Genomic DNA, 15783 nt, shown 5'->3' on the forward strand with positions numbered 1-15783 from the left:
CTGTTAATGGGCTGGACTGGTGGTTAATGGGTGTAATGGATGTTATAGGTGCTGTCAGGATCAAGCCCGTATATGCTGCCGATTTATGAGAACAAACAAGGCAAAGGACACCACTGACATCTTTAATGGTTTCTAAATGAAGCCATGTTCCTTGTTTTTCCTCTTGAGGTTTCCCCTCTGTACCCACCCAACCCCCATAAATATCTCTCCCTCTGCTCTGAAATAGGCTATACAATGAGGGAGAGATGAGATAAAGAGACCTGAGTCCCCATTCTGACTGGGAGGAGGGAGTGGGATACACAAGGAGCAGAGAGACAATAAACAGGCTTTACATTTACAAATGCAATATGTGGATCCAAAATCCCCCATATGTACAAACATATGGATGTAGTGTCAAAAAATATCACATATATATACATATAAGCATACTCTCACACAGATTATGGCTGCACGTACACATAAAGGAGACACACATACACACACATTATCTCCTTTCCATCACAGAAACAACTCATTATGTGGACAACATACGGGACCAGATTAATATCTGGACTCATTTCCCTTTCCTCCTATTCCACAACAGAGATGTTTTTTCACCCCTCCCCATGCAAGCAGTGACAAGCCTGCTGTGTCACATTAGTTCTGATTTGCAACCAATTCCTTTTGAAGATGATGGTTTTCACCTTCTCGGATGTCACGAAATAAATAAAAAAAACCTTCATCTTCTGCTGCCTAATTTAAAGAACAACAAAAAAAGTCACCTTGAGCATGCAGTCAAACCACAGCAGCTCTTTTGCTTGCCTTTAATCCATACATTGCATAACATAGCAAGCGCTCCCTCCACATCTACTATGGAGCCTAACTGCTGCAAAATGAGGAGGTAGACTCAGGGAGTGGGTGGGGGATGGGGCTCAAAATAGGGGAAAAAAATGTAAGGTTTAAGGAAAGTAAAAATGGAAATATATTATTTTCTCTGCCCTGTTATCCTGTTGAACTGAAGAGCATTTGGGTCTCTAATATCAAGGGAAACAACTTCAGTGTAAATGACACACCAAACTGTGAATGGAACGGATTGCGTTTTCTGTGACGTCGCAATTTTGTGTTGAGCATGTGTCGTGTTATGTAGACGTCCATTTGTTCATTAAGGCTGTGAACCAAAAAGGTTAAGAACCACCAGGTTGCATAACACACCTAACACTCCCTGCACATCACAGCAGTCATCCAAAACAGGGATTTATCCTCCCTCCCCACACACAAACACACAAATTTCACCTAGGCACAGGGCAGAGACACACTACATCAAAATGGAGGACAGGGGAGTCTGCTGGATGTGATTTTATTCCATTATGTAATCCTTTAACCCAGTGACAAATTGCCACATAGCTGCCCTATGATACATTTTGACCCCCTTCTTACCACAAAATCCTTTTCAAAAAGCTGAAGCTCTTTTGTCATCTGCCTCAGGTTGTGTGCTTGTGTTATGTTTTCTCACATTCCTTGAAATGTTTTTTTTTAATTTTACAGCTTCTCTTCCCCCCAGTCACTGTGTGTTTAACCCCTTTACCTCTAAATGAATTCCTCTGCCTGTCTCCATCCCAGCTCTCACTCTTCTTCCCTCTTGTTGTTTTTCTTCTCAACCACCGCCCTCCTCTTTGCCATTATTCTCTCCCAATCCCCCATCAATTTAACCCCATTACGTCTCTTTACCATCCTTTTCGCTTCCACAGTCTCTCCCTACTTCAGCTTTTCTTCCATCATCTTAATTCTCTGTCACATCACTCATACCCTGCACATTTTTTTTTTGCATTTCCCCTTTTTCTGCGTGTCGAAACCCTATTTCCCCCCTTCCTTATATATTTTTCCCCCCATTGATCGCCCACAGGCCTTACCAGGTGTGAGCTACAGTGAAGCGTCGCCTCTGTCGGATGCTTTTGTTGACCATCAGCTTGCGAAAGAGGCGCGGGGAGCTTCTGGGTGACAGTTTGGGGGACGTGGCTCCCCTCTTTCCCCCCACCACACCTGGCATCTTTGGGGGCTCCAGCTCCAGGTGCATGTGCTCCTTGAACGTCCGGATGCACGAGTCCATCTCAACGCTCAGCTCATTGGACGACATCCCTGCAGGCTGGGTTGCGTCCTCTGGGGCAGATTCTTACGCCTCAATCAAATTCTGCCAATTTCTGTCCAAATTCAGTCCAATCAGTCAGTCATGAACAGCTGACTTAGTTCTCCTCTTGTCTCTTGCAGACACGGAGAAGTTTTCACTGGGTTGAAATGTTGCAGAGAGCCTACAGCTACCTCACGCGCGATCACTCACACAGGAAAAGGCCAGCTCACACATACCTTTTTTGTTGCTTGTGTTGCTTTGCCTCTCGGCTTTCTTCCCCCCCCCCCCCCCTCCCCGTGGCCTGTTCTTTGCAGGTTTAGAGATTAGCCAGCCACCCCTCTCCCTTTCTCCTTTTCTGGCTCATGTCCCGTGCTTTCCTGCTGGTCTTCTGTTCATCGGAGGCTTTCAGAGGAGCTTCTCCACCAGGGTCACATACAGAAGAAATTCCTCTTCTCAACACCGCTTGCCTCCCATCTCTCTCCTGGTCTCGCTGTCTGTAAAGTGCACACCCCAGTGCCCTCCTCCTGCTGCTCCCTGTGTCCCTCTAGCTCACTAGTCAATGTTGGTGCCGGCTAAATGCACACCTCAGGACCAACTCTTTCTCTCAATCCATCCAGGCATGATGATCTCCCTTATGAAAGATTCAGAAAGACTGAAGACTGCTCTCTGTCTCCTCCTGTCTTGCTCTCTCTCCATCAACCACTGCTTGACTGACCTCCTCTCTCTCTCTGCAAACAACCCCCACCTCTCCCAAAGGCACTCCCGGTGTGGCACAGAGTGACTCCCACTATGCTGAGCCTGAAGTCAGATTTCCCTTCACTCGCACGTCAGAGCGGTGAGCGGAGCACAGCACAGCATGCAGGCAAAGGCTTCACTTGCCGTTTCATTCAGAATATACACAAGGAGCTATGAGCAGGCACGCAGCGAGTGCAGGCCACGCCTCCCCGGGTGACGATTGGCTGCCGGTCGTTGTGACGACAGGCAGGCAGGCACAGTAACAGGTTGTCAGATTTATTATTTATTTTTTGTTTAGCCGGGATTTGCGGTAATGCTGCTGATGATGTTGTGACCTTTAGTGAGGCAAGCAAGTAGTGAGGACAGGCCAAGAAAAAAAAAGGCAATTTGGAAGGGAGATAAAAGTAAACGGCTTAATGGGCATCACTGAGGAGAAACACACACACTGCTCAAAGGTCAGCTGATTCAAATAAATACTGTAAACTATGCATTTGTGTCAGTACATAAAAGTAATTCTCCACTGAGAAGATAACTACATAATGATGTTTCATCCAGGGTATATATGCCAGTGTAATCTCACTAACATTTTCTGTCTGTCTCTCACGCATCCATCCATAATTCTGTCTGAATGGAAGCAATCCAACAGTGAGATTGCCACGGTGTGTAGAAAGAAAGAAAGAATGAACAGATAGATACAGTCAAACCAGAAATATATCCACAAACACCAAGGGTTACTCTGAGTGTTCAACAGAGACGAGAGAGAAAAAGAGAGTGGGGTAATGCCTTGAAGGTAGAGAGAGAAGATGAGGGAGAAAAATCCAAAAGGAACATCAGAAGAGGCAGAATGGCACCGTGACGAGTGTTGGAAATGTGAGCACTTGCTCATCTGCTCGGTGGACTGATTTGTTTTGGTTGTGAGTCACTGATGATTCTGTGCCACTGAAGCACAGAGAGATTTCTTACTAAAATTCTTGCCAAGAAACCCTTTGAAAATAGTCTGTCCAAGCTTGCATATAAAGAAGAACACACTTGTAGTAATGTGAGGCGTCACAGAAGCGCAGCAGGCTGAACTGTGCATCATGCATTAGTGGTTTAAAATCTGTGGGTGATGCATGGCATTCCCTGGCACATTTTCTCTGTCACACTCTGAATTTACATCCAAGTACTAATAATTAAGGTTTCACTAGCAAACAGATCAGTTAGGACTTGACATAGTATAACACACAGCACACAGCAATAAAAATAACTGAATGTCTCTTCCTGACTAATACATCCCGGTTGTATACAAATACCAGCAGGTGAACGTGATATTATATATCATGATATATCTCTAAATTCTGTCCAGTCAAAGTGAGAATACGAGAAGCACGTTGATGTTATCGTGAAATTATACCTCACATGGTCTCCATCTGAGGTTAGCGTATTAGCACTATCATCATTACATCAACACTTACAGTTAACACTAAACAGAAAGTACAGCCATGCTGACATTACTTTTCCAAGTGTTTAGTCATTACCCTTGACAAACATAATCTCTGGCATGATGATAATTCAAATTTTGGGACAATCCATCCTGAGATATTTCACAGGATAACTGAAAAATCTCACTGGCAGTTACTGGAAGTAGTGGGAAAGTCATGAAATCAATAAGTGTGAAAAAGAAAGGCTGAATGTAACAATATCACCATATACCTGTAATTGTCTCCTGAAAGCTGTGTTTTGTGGTTGTTATAAAACTATTTAACTGAGCTGCCTCACTCCAACTGAGGAACCAGATGTTGTCTGGCTTAAATTTTTGTATGATCCTACTGTTCCGCTGTTGATGGTAAGAGTGAAAACAAAAGTCTTCATGCACATCCAGTATCCTTGGAATTAAATTCCCAGTGGATTACTTTTACTACTCATGCCATTGTCGCCACAACAATAGGAGAATGTTTAGCGTTAGCATGCTGTGCTGCTTGTATGGCAATATTACCATCAGCCATGATCACATGCCCAAAGGTCAGAGCTCTGTGGATACTGTAAAATTACAAATATTCACAGATAGCAGAAACTTTAGGACCAATTCTAAATAAATTAGCAAGTATTTAGTGGGTTATTGTATTTTAATGTCACCTGTTCTGCCAGAGTTGACAGTTAAAATAGTGACCGGAACAGAGCCCATTAAGACTCTTCACTTCAGAGTGAATTCCCAGTTGCAGTTCTACACTGCTAAACTACTGATTTCATAGCCGCAAGCTTGTTTGACAAACTGACCATACACATGAGCTAAAAAGACAGACTGTGCTGTGAACAGACGATGTAAAATGATCACTCGGACAGAAAATTAGAAATGATAGAAAGTCCTGATCTGACTCATTCATGTCTGTCTGTCGGCTTTGTGTTGTTGACATATGCAAAGAGAGTCTTCTTCCTGAAGGAGGGGTGGACAGCAGCTGTGTTTAAAGACACTGAAACACCCTGTTTAGAACAGCCCTAAAACCAGGGGTTATAGTCTCATGGTGAAATAAACCACCTTTGCAGTATTTTGAGCTGAAAACTAAAAGCCATATTCTGGAAACAAGTGAGACATGATTAATTTGCTAAAAGGAGCACAATGTTTTACCTTTAATACTGTAGAAAGAAAGACTTAACTGAAAACTAAAACATTATTGCTGGCTTTTGCATATTAGTCAATTTTTCACAATAAAATGGAGGTTTATAATAGAGGAGTGATAATGCACAAAAGAGAAGAGAAACAACACCAAAAAAAGAATGAGATTGAATTAGAGAGTGACTGAGCCATTTAGTTCTGTGTTAAACCGGTTTTCACATCCTTGAGCGCTTGAATAAAAGCACACTATGCATTGTCATAGTTCTGGAAGAACTGCCATTTTATAACAGCCCCTGCAGCCAGCTGTGAAGCTCTGGCTGCTCCTCACTGGTGCATTAAGTCCTTGATCAAGCAGAACTAAATGTGAGGCTCTGTATTGTTGAAGAATGATTTTAAAAAAAATCCTGCTTTCTTTTAGGTGTCTTAAATATCCCAATCAATTAAACAAATATTTAATTGTCTAAGAAAGTAACTGTCTATTTGCATTACTGATTAATCTTTTTTTAAATGTGTCACAAACAGGTTCTGCTGATGAGATGACAAGACGAATATGTTAATGTGTAGCTGATACAACATTAACCATGTTCACATCTTTGGTTAGTGTGATAACATTGTATCATTTTCTAAACTGCTGTTAATCCTGAAGGCATTGGGTCATTAACCAACATTCTGACATGATAGCAGGGCAAGAAAATTTCAGGAATCACTACAGTCACACCGAGAGGGGGCATGAATTTTTGTACTAGATTTTAAGGCAATTCATCCAAAAGTTTTATTCCAGCTTCTCAAATGTGAAGATTTAAATGGAATATCTTTTTCTAACACTGGTCGAGCGATTTGAAGATGTGTTTTTGGCTTCAGGGATACTGTGATGATTCTTTTTCTCACATTTTACCGACAGCGAGACATTCTTTAAAAAAGAATCCAAAAGAATAGTCATTAAATTAGCAGCAGTCCTGCTTTGCTGTACCGTTTCTTTCTGTTTAGGCTCTAGTGACTCTGGTTTTAGCTTTATACTGAACCATGTAATATCTGTACTTTTAAAATTGTGCACCCGATGTTCAGTAGCTGGGGCTAATTTCACTCAATGTATTTTTAGGAGGAACACAGCTGATATGCTTATTCAATATCCTGACAAATTTTTGTTCTTGTATTCTTACTTTGCGAAAAATAAGTATAGGGTTACATTTTTTATAAGCATCCCTGCTCCTCCAGCATCCACCTGTCACTTTCTATAATGTCACAACATGCAAAAAGAAGAAATGCAGTCTGCCTCCTGCTCCCTTGTTTGCTTGTCTCCCACTGTGAAACCCCGATCCAGGTAATAAGATCATCCTTGGGACCTGAGTGTGTTTGGGAGGAAAGGGATCTTTCATGTCACTGAGCGTACGAGGTGGATGCAGGTGATGGGGTGTGCATGGGATGGATTTAGGTCGTGAGACGAGAGCCCTTAATGTAGCATCTCTGGTTACATAAAACCCTCTCTTCCTTATCCCCTCTGTCACACTCCATCTCTCTCAGATAAGTGAAAAACAATCCTGCATTGTGGCCCAGATTAACAGACCTGTACTGATTCATAAAGGTTCGTGAAGAAAAACAGAAGAACGGTGACTCAAGCACAAAAAGAAAGCAGATACGTGCCAAGCACAGATGCACAAGGTTAAAAAGAGCCAGTGCATTATTCATCCATGTGAATAAGATCCATGTGATCAATGCTAGCATGCACAAAAGATAGAAATGGAAAAGTCAAAATAAAAAGAGTAGAAAACATTAGAGAAGTGAATACAGGCTTCAAAAAAATCTAGAATAGCTGAAAAGAAGGCTGAACAAAGAGTATTATGATTTGAAGGTGACCTTGTTGATATTTCTTCTATGTACAATCCTAGATAACAGTGAAAGAATGATGTCTGATGCAGATTTCTCCCTGGGCTGTTTGAGTACATGCAGACAGCTAAAAAAAAGAAAAAACCCTCTCTGTCAGCTCACAGCTTAACAGACTAAACTATTCTCAGGTTTAATTCACCTTCACAGTCACACATGGGAGGATTGCCATGCAAATAAAATGTACCAGGACAGTAGCCGAGATAAATATGCCAATTTTTTTCCTTTCTCTGACACTCAACTGAAATCCTAAAGTTGATGAAGCTGTGGAGGACATGACTTCTACATTTTTACCACTAAAGCTGCATGGTATTTAACCACCCACTGACTAATCCATTGATTTTATAATCAGGTGAAATCATGACGGTTGTGGAGATCAGATCATTCCTTCTCTGTACAGATTGAGAGCAGAGTCGCAGTTTTTGCACACAATTCACAAAAGGAACTAAATGGATGGAGATGCACAATGTCTCAAATACTATGCATAATTTGTCTGAGTTTCTTTGACTGCTAAAAATGAAAATGTAAGACACAATTTCTGCCAGCCGATTGTGTGAATTACGAGCACCCAAATGAAAGCCGTCTGGAACAACAGCGGAGAGGGCAGAGCTCAACAACATACCACACAAAGCAAGTTAATACCGCAAAGACAAGTCATAATCTGACCAGTGTCACCCTGACCTGGGTGGAAAAACTCAAAAATAGTTTCCACTGAAGTTCAGAGAGGAGATAGAAATGGTAAATTTCATTCGTAAGTGAAAATTTTTAACAATATTTATCATACAAAGGACCAGATTGAACTTTCTTTCTTGGTAGTTAAATGCATCATGCAGTATTTTGGGAAGACCTGTACATACTGAATATACAGGACATACATCTCTGAAAACATTACAAAGTAAAACCACAATGAAAATACAGTCTATATCAATCTTTTCAAAGAGCATTAAATATATTTTTGCCTTACTAATTACGAATGATCATTTATTGAATTACACGCTTGTCTGACTAGATAGATTTTCACACCATGTCCAATTAACAGTACTAAATGACAAAATATCTCACTGAGCTCTCTTAATATGTTTAAAGAACACAGTATTGTTGGCATGGGTATGAGCAGAATAAATCATTTAAGCAATGCCCTTTTGTTTTGTGTAAACACTGCCACTGGCTATGGATCAGCTTCTGCTCTGGTTTGTTCAGGCATTTGAGAAGACAGGGGAAAAAGTACTGCTCTAATTCTGTTGCCAAAAGAAGGGCTCAAATAAGAGCTAGTTTTATTTCTCTCATGTTTTGCCTTCTAACAGATTTTGCTATTGGTTAATCCCTCTGAGGCTCCACCTCTGCACCTTCAGAGAGATCTCTGCACTCCCCATCCAATCAGGAGGTAGCAAGCACATACTGCATCCCCATTATAACACCCTAGTGCACCACTTTAGTCAATCCCACTTTTTACTAAGCCACTCCAGAAGAACCTTCAAGAATCTGCCACCGTCCAGTGTCGAAAGAAGTCTGCTAATAAGTCTTGCTCCATTTGTTCCTCACCACTGCCAGCCTCCAACTTCCATGAGTCCTGTTTCATTTGCTTCAGGAGTCACCAGACCAATGCCAAACCCTCCTCCACATGTGGGGGAGAGCAAGCAGGCCATTCGTGAAGGGCTTCCACTTCCTATATGCGTGCCCAGTGCAGGAAAAGGACCTGGACTTCCACCAAGTCCAAGCCCTGGATGAGTCTGACAAACACCCTGCCACACTCTCCCAGCTCATGAATAACCAGCTGGAGCAGCTGAGGTCCCACCTCCACCATCAGCAGCCTCCTCCTCAGCAGCAGCAGCATCATCAACAACAGTGCCAGGCCTCAGATGAGTGACAGAACCTGTCTGCTAAAGTCTCTGCCTGAACCTTCCTCTTGACAAGTGACCGGACACAGCGGGAGTTGCAGGTCCTGTCTGAGCTTCTGTCAGACACAATAGACATGCAAGTAGTTGTATGTCTCCTCCTTCACTGCCTCCCATTCTTCTTCACGTCAACAATCTTCCAAAAACTAACACACAAGAGCTCACACGACATGCAAGTACATCCTCCATCTATTCTAGCTCTCGGCTAATGCTGTGTTTGTCAAGGTGGGTGTTGTCATTTCTTGCGGCACATGGCTCAAGTTTCTGCAGTGGTTGGTTGTCAAGATTGGCACTGCATCCTCCTTGGGAGTGTTTGCAGCAGCAATACTGGTATATGATAGCAGGAAATGCCTCATGGCTAAGAGCAACCGCCATGATGAAGGCCTTTCTGCAAGTGGTCAGCAGAACGAGATTGCTGCAGTTAGACCTATACAATCTTTTAAGCAACACCTTTTGAGCCACTGGTGCTGATAAACCTGGAATTAGCTTCTCTTGACATAGCCTTCCTGTCAGCACTTATGTGTGCTCAGACAGTTGGGGATCTCTGTGCCTTACTGGTGCACCAATCCTGCACGTCTTTTAGCCAGGCAGCAGTGCAGCTGAACTGTTACCAAACATCTCCTTTAAGCCCACAGCCATTACTTTCTCATTAAAGTCAGAGCTATTTGGCTGAAGACATTATACCTCCACCTCATAGTTTGCGCCATGTGCCATGTTGCTTTGTGGTCCATGAGGCCGATGGGGTACCAGGCTTCATTTTTAGGAGTGTTTCAGTGGAAAATATCTGCTTAATCTTAAGCTCTAACTTCCACTTTTGTGCAGTTATAAATCAGAGACATAAATGTTCTCTGTAGCTCAATCCACAGTTCGGGTTGCATCAGGGGGATCCCTCGTGCGTAGCCCTGTAACAGTAGATTTATCTTGCCCTTGCCTGGGTACAGAGTGGGGCTATAGTGTGTGGTTGCTACTTCTTTGACAGTGAATGCAAGGAACTGTCTCGGGCTATTGAAGTGGAACTTTGAGGGGAAGGTATGAACAGTGAAGCTAAACATAAAGCGTAGAAGCTAGCATATTCAACAGGCTAACAACAGCTGTCAATAAAATTGTTGGTCAGTCCTATTCCTTGTCAAACTTCAAGCTTAATCGCATTTTAACTATGTGTGAAGAAAAGAAGGCAGGTTAGTTCCCAACCAGAGGAAGTTATAGCCACTTCTTGTCCATACAGAAATGAAAGAGAAGCCAAATGCTGATTGCACCTGGTTTAAACACACATGACCCCTGAAGCACAAACTTCTATCACCAGCAGCCATTGTTGGGAAACGGGGGAGCATTATTTAGACAATCATCACTCTTTAATAAATGGTGCTGAAAACATGCTGGATCATCCACAATCAAAAGATCATGGGATCAGTCCAAAGCAAAGGAGAACTTTGAAACCTTCAGACATCTATTTATAATTCATATATACATATGCTGTAATACCAAAAGTTTGAAGAAGATAGTCATTTCTTGAAAATACTGAGGTAGTTTATTGCATCTTTTCAAAGTATTGCAGACTACTATGTTTTCCCTGTCATTCAGACACTCGGGGACAATCAAAAGACATAAAGTAATAAACACAAAGCATTAAAAGCTTTTGTTTTGTTTTGTAGTTCAGTTTAGCTACCATTTATTTACATATTGATAGCACTGATTAAGGAAATCTAGATTAAAGCAACATCCCCTTTAACTAAAGCTAGCACACAAAAAGGTGTGATTATTAGTGTGCACACTCTGTATACATCCACTGGCTATTTCGCTCTGGCCTGTTTCTTTCTACACCTGTATTGTACATGGACAAGACACAATTAAAGACAAACATATTGCAGGCGCAGACGCTTCATCTTGATAATCGCCTCAGTTCCCCTCTGCAGCAGCCCAGCACAGGTTTTTCTGAAGCGGTGGCACAAACACACCCAGCTGCACACACGACTTCAACAATCAATCCACGAGGCACTCTGAGCTCAGAAACAATTGTGGACATCAGCAGGAAAAATAATTGAATCCGAAAATAACTTCTTGCTCCCTCCTCTTCCATCCAAACATTGACGAAGGCACTTAAATTAGTACAAGTAGAAAAGAGGGGATCAAGTGGGGGGGAGCGAGGAGATGTGCTGATGACTTGGACTTAAATTCTGTTAGAGATGGATTAAATAGAAACACATACAATGCACAAACATACACACACATCTAGCAGCTTAAGGCTTCACAGGGGGAGAGAGTAATCAGACTTGAGGACCTTCGGGATGGCTCTGGAGACCATAACATTTAGCTGCAGTGATGCCTGAAGGGGGCACAGTGTGATGGCTAAGAGAAGAAGCCCGGGAGGGAAGAGCACACGAGGGAAACATGTCTGCTTGTACCAGCAGGGTTACTGACGATTGACACACACCTCACCTGCTATAAAGCCTGCGGTTGTATGACGAAACTGTACTGCCACCAATAAACTCACTGTTAACAGAAAGAAATAACAGTCGTCATCAGATCCTATAAAAAAAATAGAATAAAATATATAGGGAGAGACGAGTTACAAAAAAAAATGCATATTTTCCTTACAATGTCCCAGAATAATATATTCTATCATATGGTATTTTTATAAAGGTCATATCAGTACAAAAACGATGTTACACTACATTGAGATCTGAAGACTGCTAAAGGCCACAGCACAATATTAACATCATTATCACACTCATTTAGCTATTCACTGAGCCTCTGCGTGTGCCTGAATTTACATTTCTTTGCTTACTTATTTCGCTTTGTCTTATATTCTGACACTAGTCTACATCCACGTATGCGGTTAGACATTATCACACTGCACTCTTGTGGCTGTAATAGAAAATGCAAGCCTTTAAATGTTCAGTAATTTATCTATACAGCATATAAAGCATCCCTCTGTATATCCATGTATTCATGGCCACAGACAATATTTAGTTTGCTGTCATGATCTTTATATAATTTGTCACCATCTTCTTAGAACAGAAATTATTTGTAATTTTCTTTTTTGGCGAGTCAATTTCAGTGACTTGTGCTCATTTCTTATAATTCAACACTTAACAATAATTCAAGTACTTGGTCAATCAGGACTGATTAGTTGGTTTAGAGAAAGCAAATCTGACTTTGGCATGATTGGACAACTGGCTTCCCACCAAGACCTGGACACTTATTGATTGCGTGCGTGCGTGCGTGCGTGCGTGCGTGCGTGCGTGCGTGCGTGCGTGCGTGCGTGCGTGCGTGCGTGCGTTTGTTTGTTTGTATGCGTGTCATCTAAAACTGCACATTGTTCCTGCTGCTGTGAAGGAGCGCCCAGTCTGTGTGTGAATGTCTGATGTAACATGAAAGATCAGTCAGTGATGCAGGGTTCTGGTGTCTTGCCTGCACTCAGTGTTACTGGGCAGCAGATTGCTTACTATTGCTCAGATTTGTCACCAATGATTAGTCGCTCGAGGTACATTTATATAATGTTTGAGTATCACTTTACGAGCTTTAAACATGTAAAACTAGAGCTAAACCTTTCTATTGTATGCCTCTGTCAAGTGTTCAAGTTGCAGTTTACATCTATATCTGTCCTAAGTTATTCAAATGTGTAAATGTTTTGTGAGGCCACGGTGAGCTTGACCTTCGATCTTGACCTTCCCTTCAGAGGTTACTATCTGACCTCTAGAGGATATTTGACCATCAAAGTGTAATCAGCTCATCCTTTAGTCCAAATGGATGTTTGTGGCAGATGTAATGAAATTATCTCAAAGTGATTCTGATATATGATGTTCATAAGAATGTGATGGGAATGACGTCACGATGACCTTAATCTTTAAACACCAAAGTCATTCTGCTTCGAGTCCAAGGGAATCTTCATGCTAAATTTCCAGACATTCAAGAAAAATCCCATTCATGAGAATGGGAAGAACGGACAGACCAACCTAAAATAAAAAATGATAATGAATTTGACCTTAAGTGTCAAACATACAGACCTGATCAAAATCTTAAGACCAGTTGAAAAATTGCTAGAATTTACCTTTTGCACATTTGGATCTTAATGAGGTTTTAAGTACAGCTACAATATGCAAAAGCAAGAAGGGGGAGTGTGACATAAAGCACTTTGAAAAACTAATTTATTGAAAACAACAAATAACCTGAAATAGGCTTTTTATCAGCTGATCAAAAGTTTAAGACAATCGCTCAAAAAATTACAAAAAAACTCTCCAAACCAGAACAAAAATTTTTTAGGACTCAGTAATGAGTAGCTCCACAGTTCTTGTTAATCACTTCAAAAATCCGTTTGGGCATGCTTGATGCGAGTGTTTCCAGGAAGCCTTTGGGAACATTGTTCCAAGTGGTGAAGATGGCTTCACGAAGGGCATCAACTGTCTGGAACTGAAGGTCATTTTTATGAACTTCCCTTGCTATCCATCTGCAAATGTTCTCTATGGGATTTAAATCAGGGGAACATGCGGGATGGTCCAAAAGAGTGAGTTATTCTCCCTGAAGAAGTCCGTGGTCAAGCGAGCATTGTGAACTGCAGCATTGCCCTGTTGAAAAAAAACAGCTGTTACCACACAGACGAGGGCCCTCAGTCATGAAAGATGCCCGCTGCAACATCTGCACGTAACCAGCCGCCGTTTGAGGACCCTACACCACCTGAAGCTCCAGTGTTCCACTGAATGAAAAAGCACCCCAGATCATGATGGACCCCCCTCCACTGTGCCGGGTAGAAAACATCTCAGGTGGGATCTCCTTGTCATGCCAGTAACGTTGGAAGCCATCTGGACCGTCAAGGTTAAATTTTTTCTCATTAGAGAATAAAACTGTTTTCTACCTTTCAATGTCCCATGTTTAATGCTCCCCGGCAAAGTCTAAACAGGCAGTTCTGTGGCACTGAAGGAGACGAGGTCTTTGAATTCGTTTTTGAAACCCTTTTCCCGCAGATGCTGTCTGATTGTTATTGCACTGCAGTCGGCACCAGTAAGGGCTTCAATTTGGGTCGAGGACCCCCTGTGTCTTGACGGACAGCCAATCGGATCCTCCGGCTCAGTGCAGGTGTAATTTTTTTTGGTCTACCACTTGACTTTTTTGTTCCATAATGCTCAGAATCTTTCAAAAAAATTAGAATGACCGTCTTACTGCGTCCAACCTCAGCAGCAATGGCACGCTGTGAGAAGCCTTGGTTATGCAGCTCGACCATCCGACCACGTTCAAGAGGAGAAAGCTGAGATTTAGCCATCAGGAGGGCATGACCGTGTGAATGGCTGACAGAAAATGAGAATTTTGAGCAGATTTTGGCTTTTATAGCCTGTGGTTTTAACTTTTGATCAGCTGATAAACAGTCTATTTCAGGTTATTTGTTGTTTTCAATAAATTACTTTTTCAAAGTGCTTTTTGTCACACTCCCCCTTCTTGCTTTTGCATATTGCAGCTCTACTTAAAACCTCAATAAGATCCGAATGTGCAAAAGGTAAATTCTAGCAATTTTTCAACTGGTCTTAAGATTTTGATTAGGTCTGTATAGTATATTCTTTACAGATTGCAATGTCAGTGCAGTTGCATCAAGCAAAGGGAACAACATGGAGGAAGTATTCAGGTGTTTCACTTAAGTAGAAGTACTAATAATACCTCATTAAAAATACTGTGTTATGAGAAACAGTTCTGCAATGACAATGTTACTCTCGCAAAAGTTTGCAACTATATTCTAAAAGAGAATTAAAAGTTAAAGTACTAAATGTGGTATATGTCCCCTTTGAGTATGATATATACTATTGAATACTGTTAATATATATTATATATTTATTCTGCTAAGAAACGCGGCGGAGTTATGGGACGATCTGTGTATGTTTATCCGTCTGTTCACCTGTTCATAACATTACTCAAAAACAGACTAACAGATTTGGATGAAATTTTCAGGGTAGGTCAGAAATGACAAGGACCAAGTGACGAGATTTTGGCAGTGATGCGGCTTATAGTCTGGATCCATAGATTTGCTAAATAGGTCTGTATCATTGCTAGATAGCAGCACGGCATTACTGTAACTATGACAACAAGTGAACACTACATCAGATGCCTGCTGACGATCACATGATTGTGATTCTACTACAAATCCACCGCCGCAGATTTATCAGAACTTATACGTCAGAAACGATAAAAGGAACAAATGATTAAATTGTGGGGGTGTTTCCGAAACCCATCATTTCCTGCTTCATGCTAAATATTTTGGTCACACGATGCATTATCCATACATAACATACACATGCATACACACGTGGACAAAATTGTTGGTACCCCTCAGTTAAAGAAGGAAAAACCCACAATTCTCACTGAAATCACTTGAAACTCACAAAAGTAACAATAAATAAAAATTTATTGAAAATTAAATAATCAAAAACAGCCATTACTTTTGAATTGTTGATTAACATAATTATTTAAAAAAAACAAACTAATGAAACAGGCCTGGACAAAAATGATGGTACCTCTATAAAAGATTGAAAACTATTTGACCAGAGTGACATGATTAACTCAGGGGTGTCATTTAATTGACATCACAGGTG

The 15783-nt window shown here is 41.4% G+C and overlaps 1 protein-coding gene across 2 annotated transcripts in view; it reads right to left on the minus strand.

The window, feature by feature from the left end:
• Window positions 1-15783, minus strand: part of pde4ba (phosphodiesterase 4B, cAMP-specific a) — a 219614-nt gene that overhangs the window by 146487 nt on the left and 57344 nt on the right. The window contains exon 1 of one of the 2 annotated variants that reach the window (XM_022199766.2): window positions 1890-2382. The exons of the other annotated variant lie outside the window; for it this stretch is intronic. Coding sequence (XP_022055458.1) covers window positions 1890-2113 — 224 coding nt within the window. The 5' untranslated portion in view covers window positions 2114-2382. Of the gene's footprint in view, window positions 1-1889; window positions 2383-15783 lie in introns of those variants that run through there. 2 annotated transcript variants of the gene reach the window in all.

Source organism: Acanthochromis polyacanthus, chromosome 4 (assembly GCF_021347895.1).
Source record: "Acanthochromis polyacanthus isolate Apoly-LR-REF ecotype Palm Island chromosome 4, KAUST_Apoly_ChrSc, whole genome shotgun sequence".
Lineage (NCBI taxonomy): Eukaryota > Metazoa > Chordata > Actinopteri > Pomacentridae > Acanthochromis > Acanthochromis polyacanthus.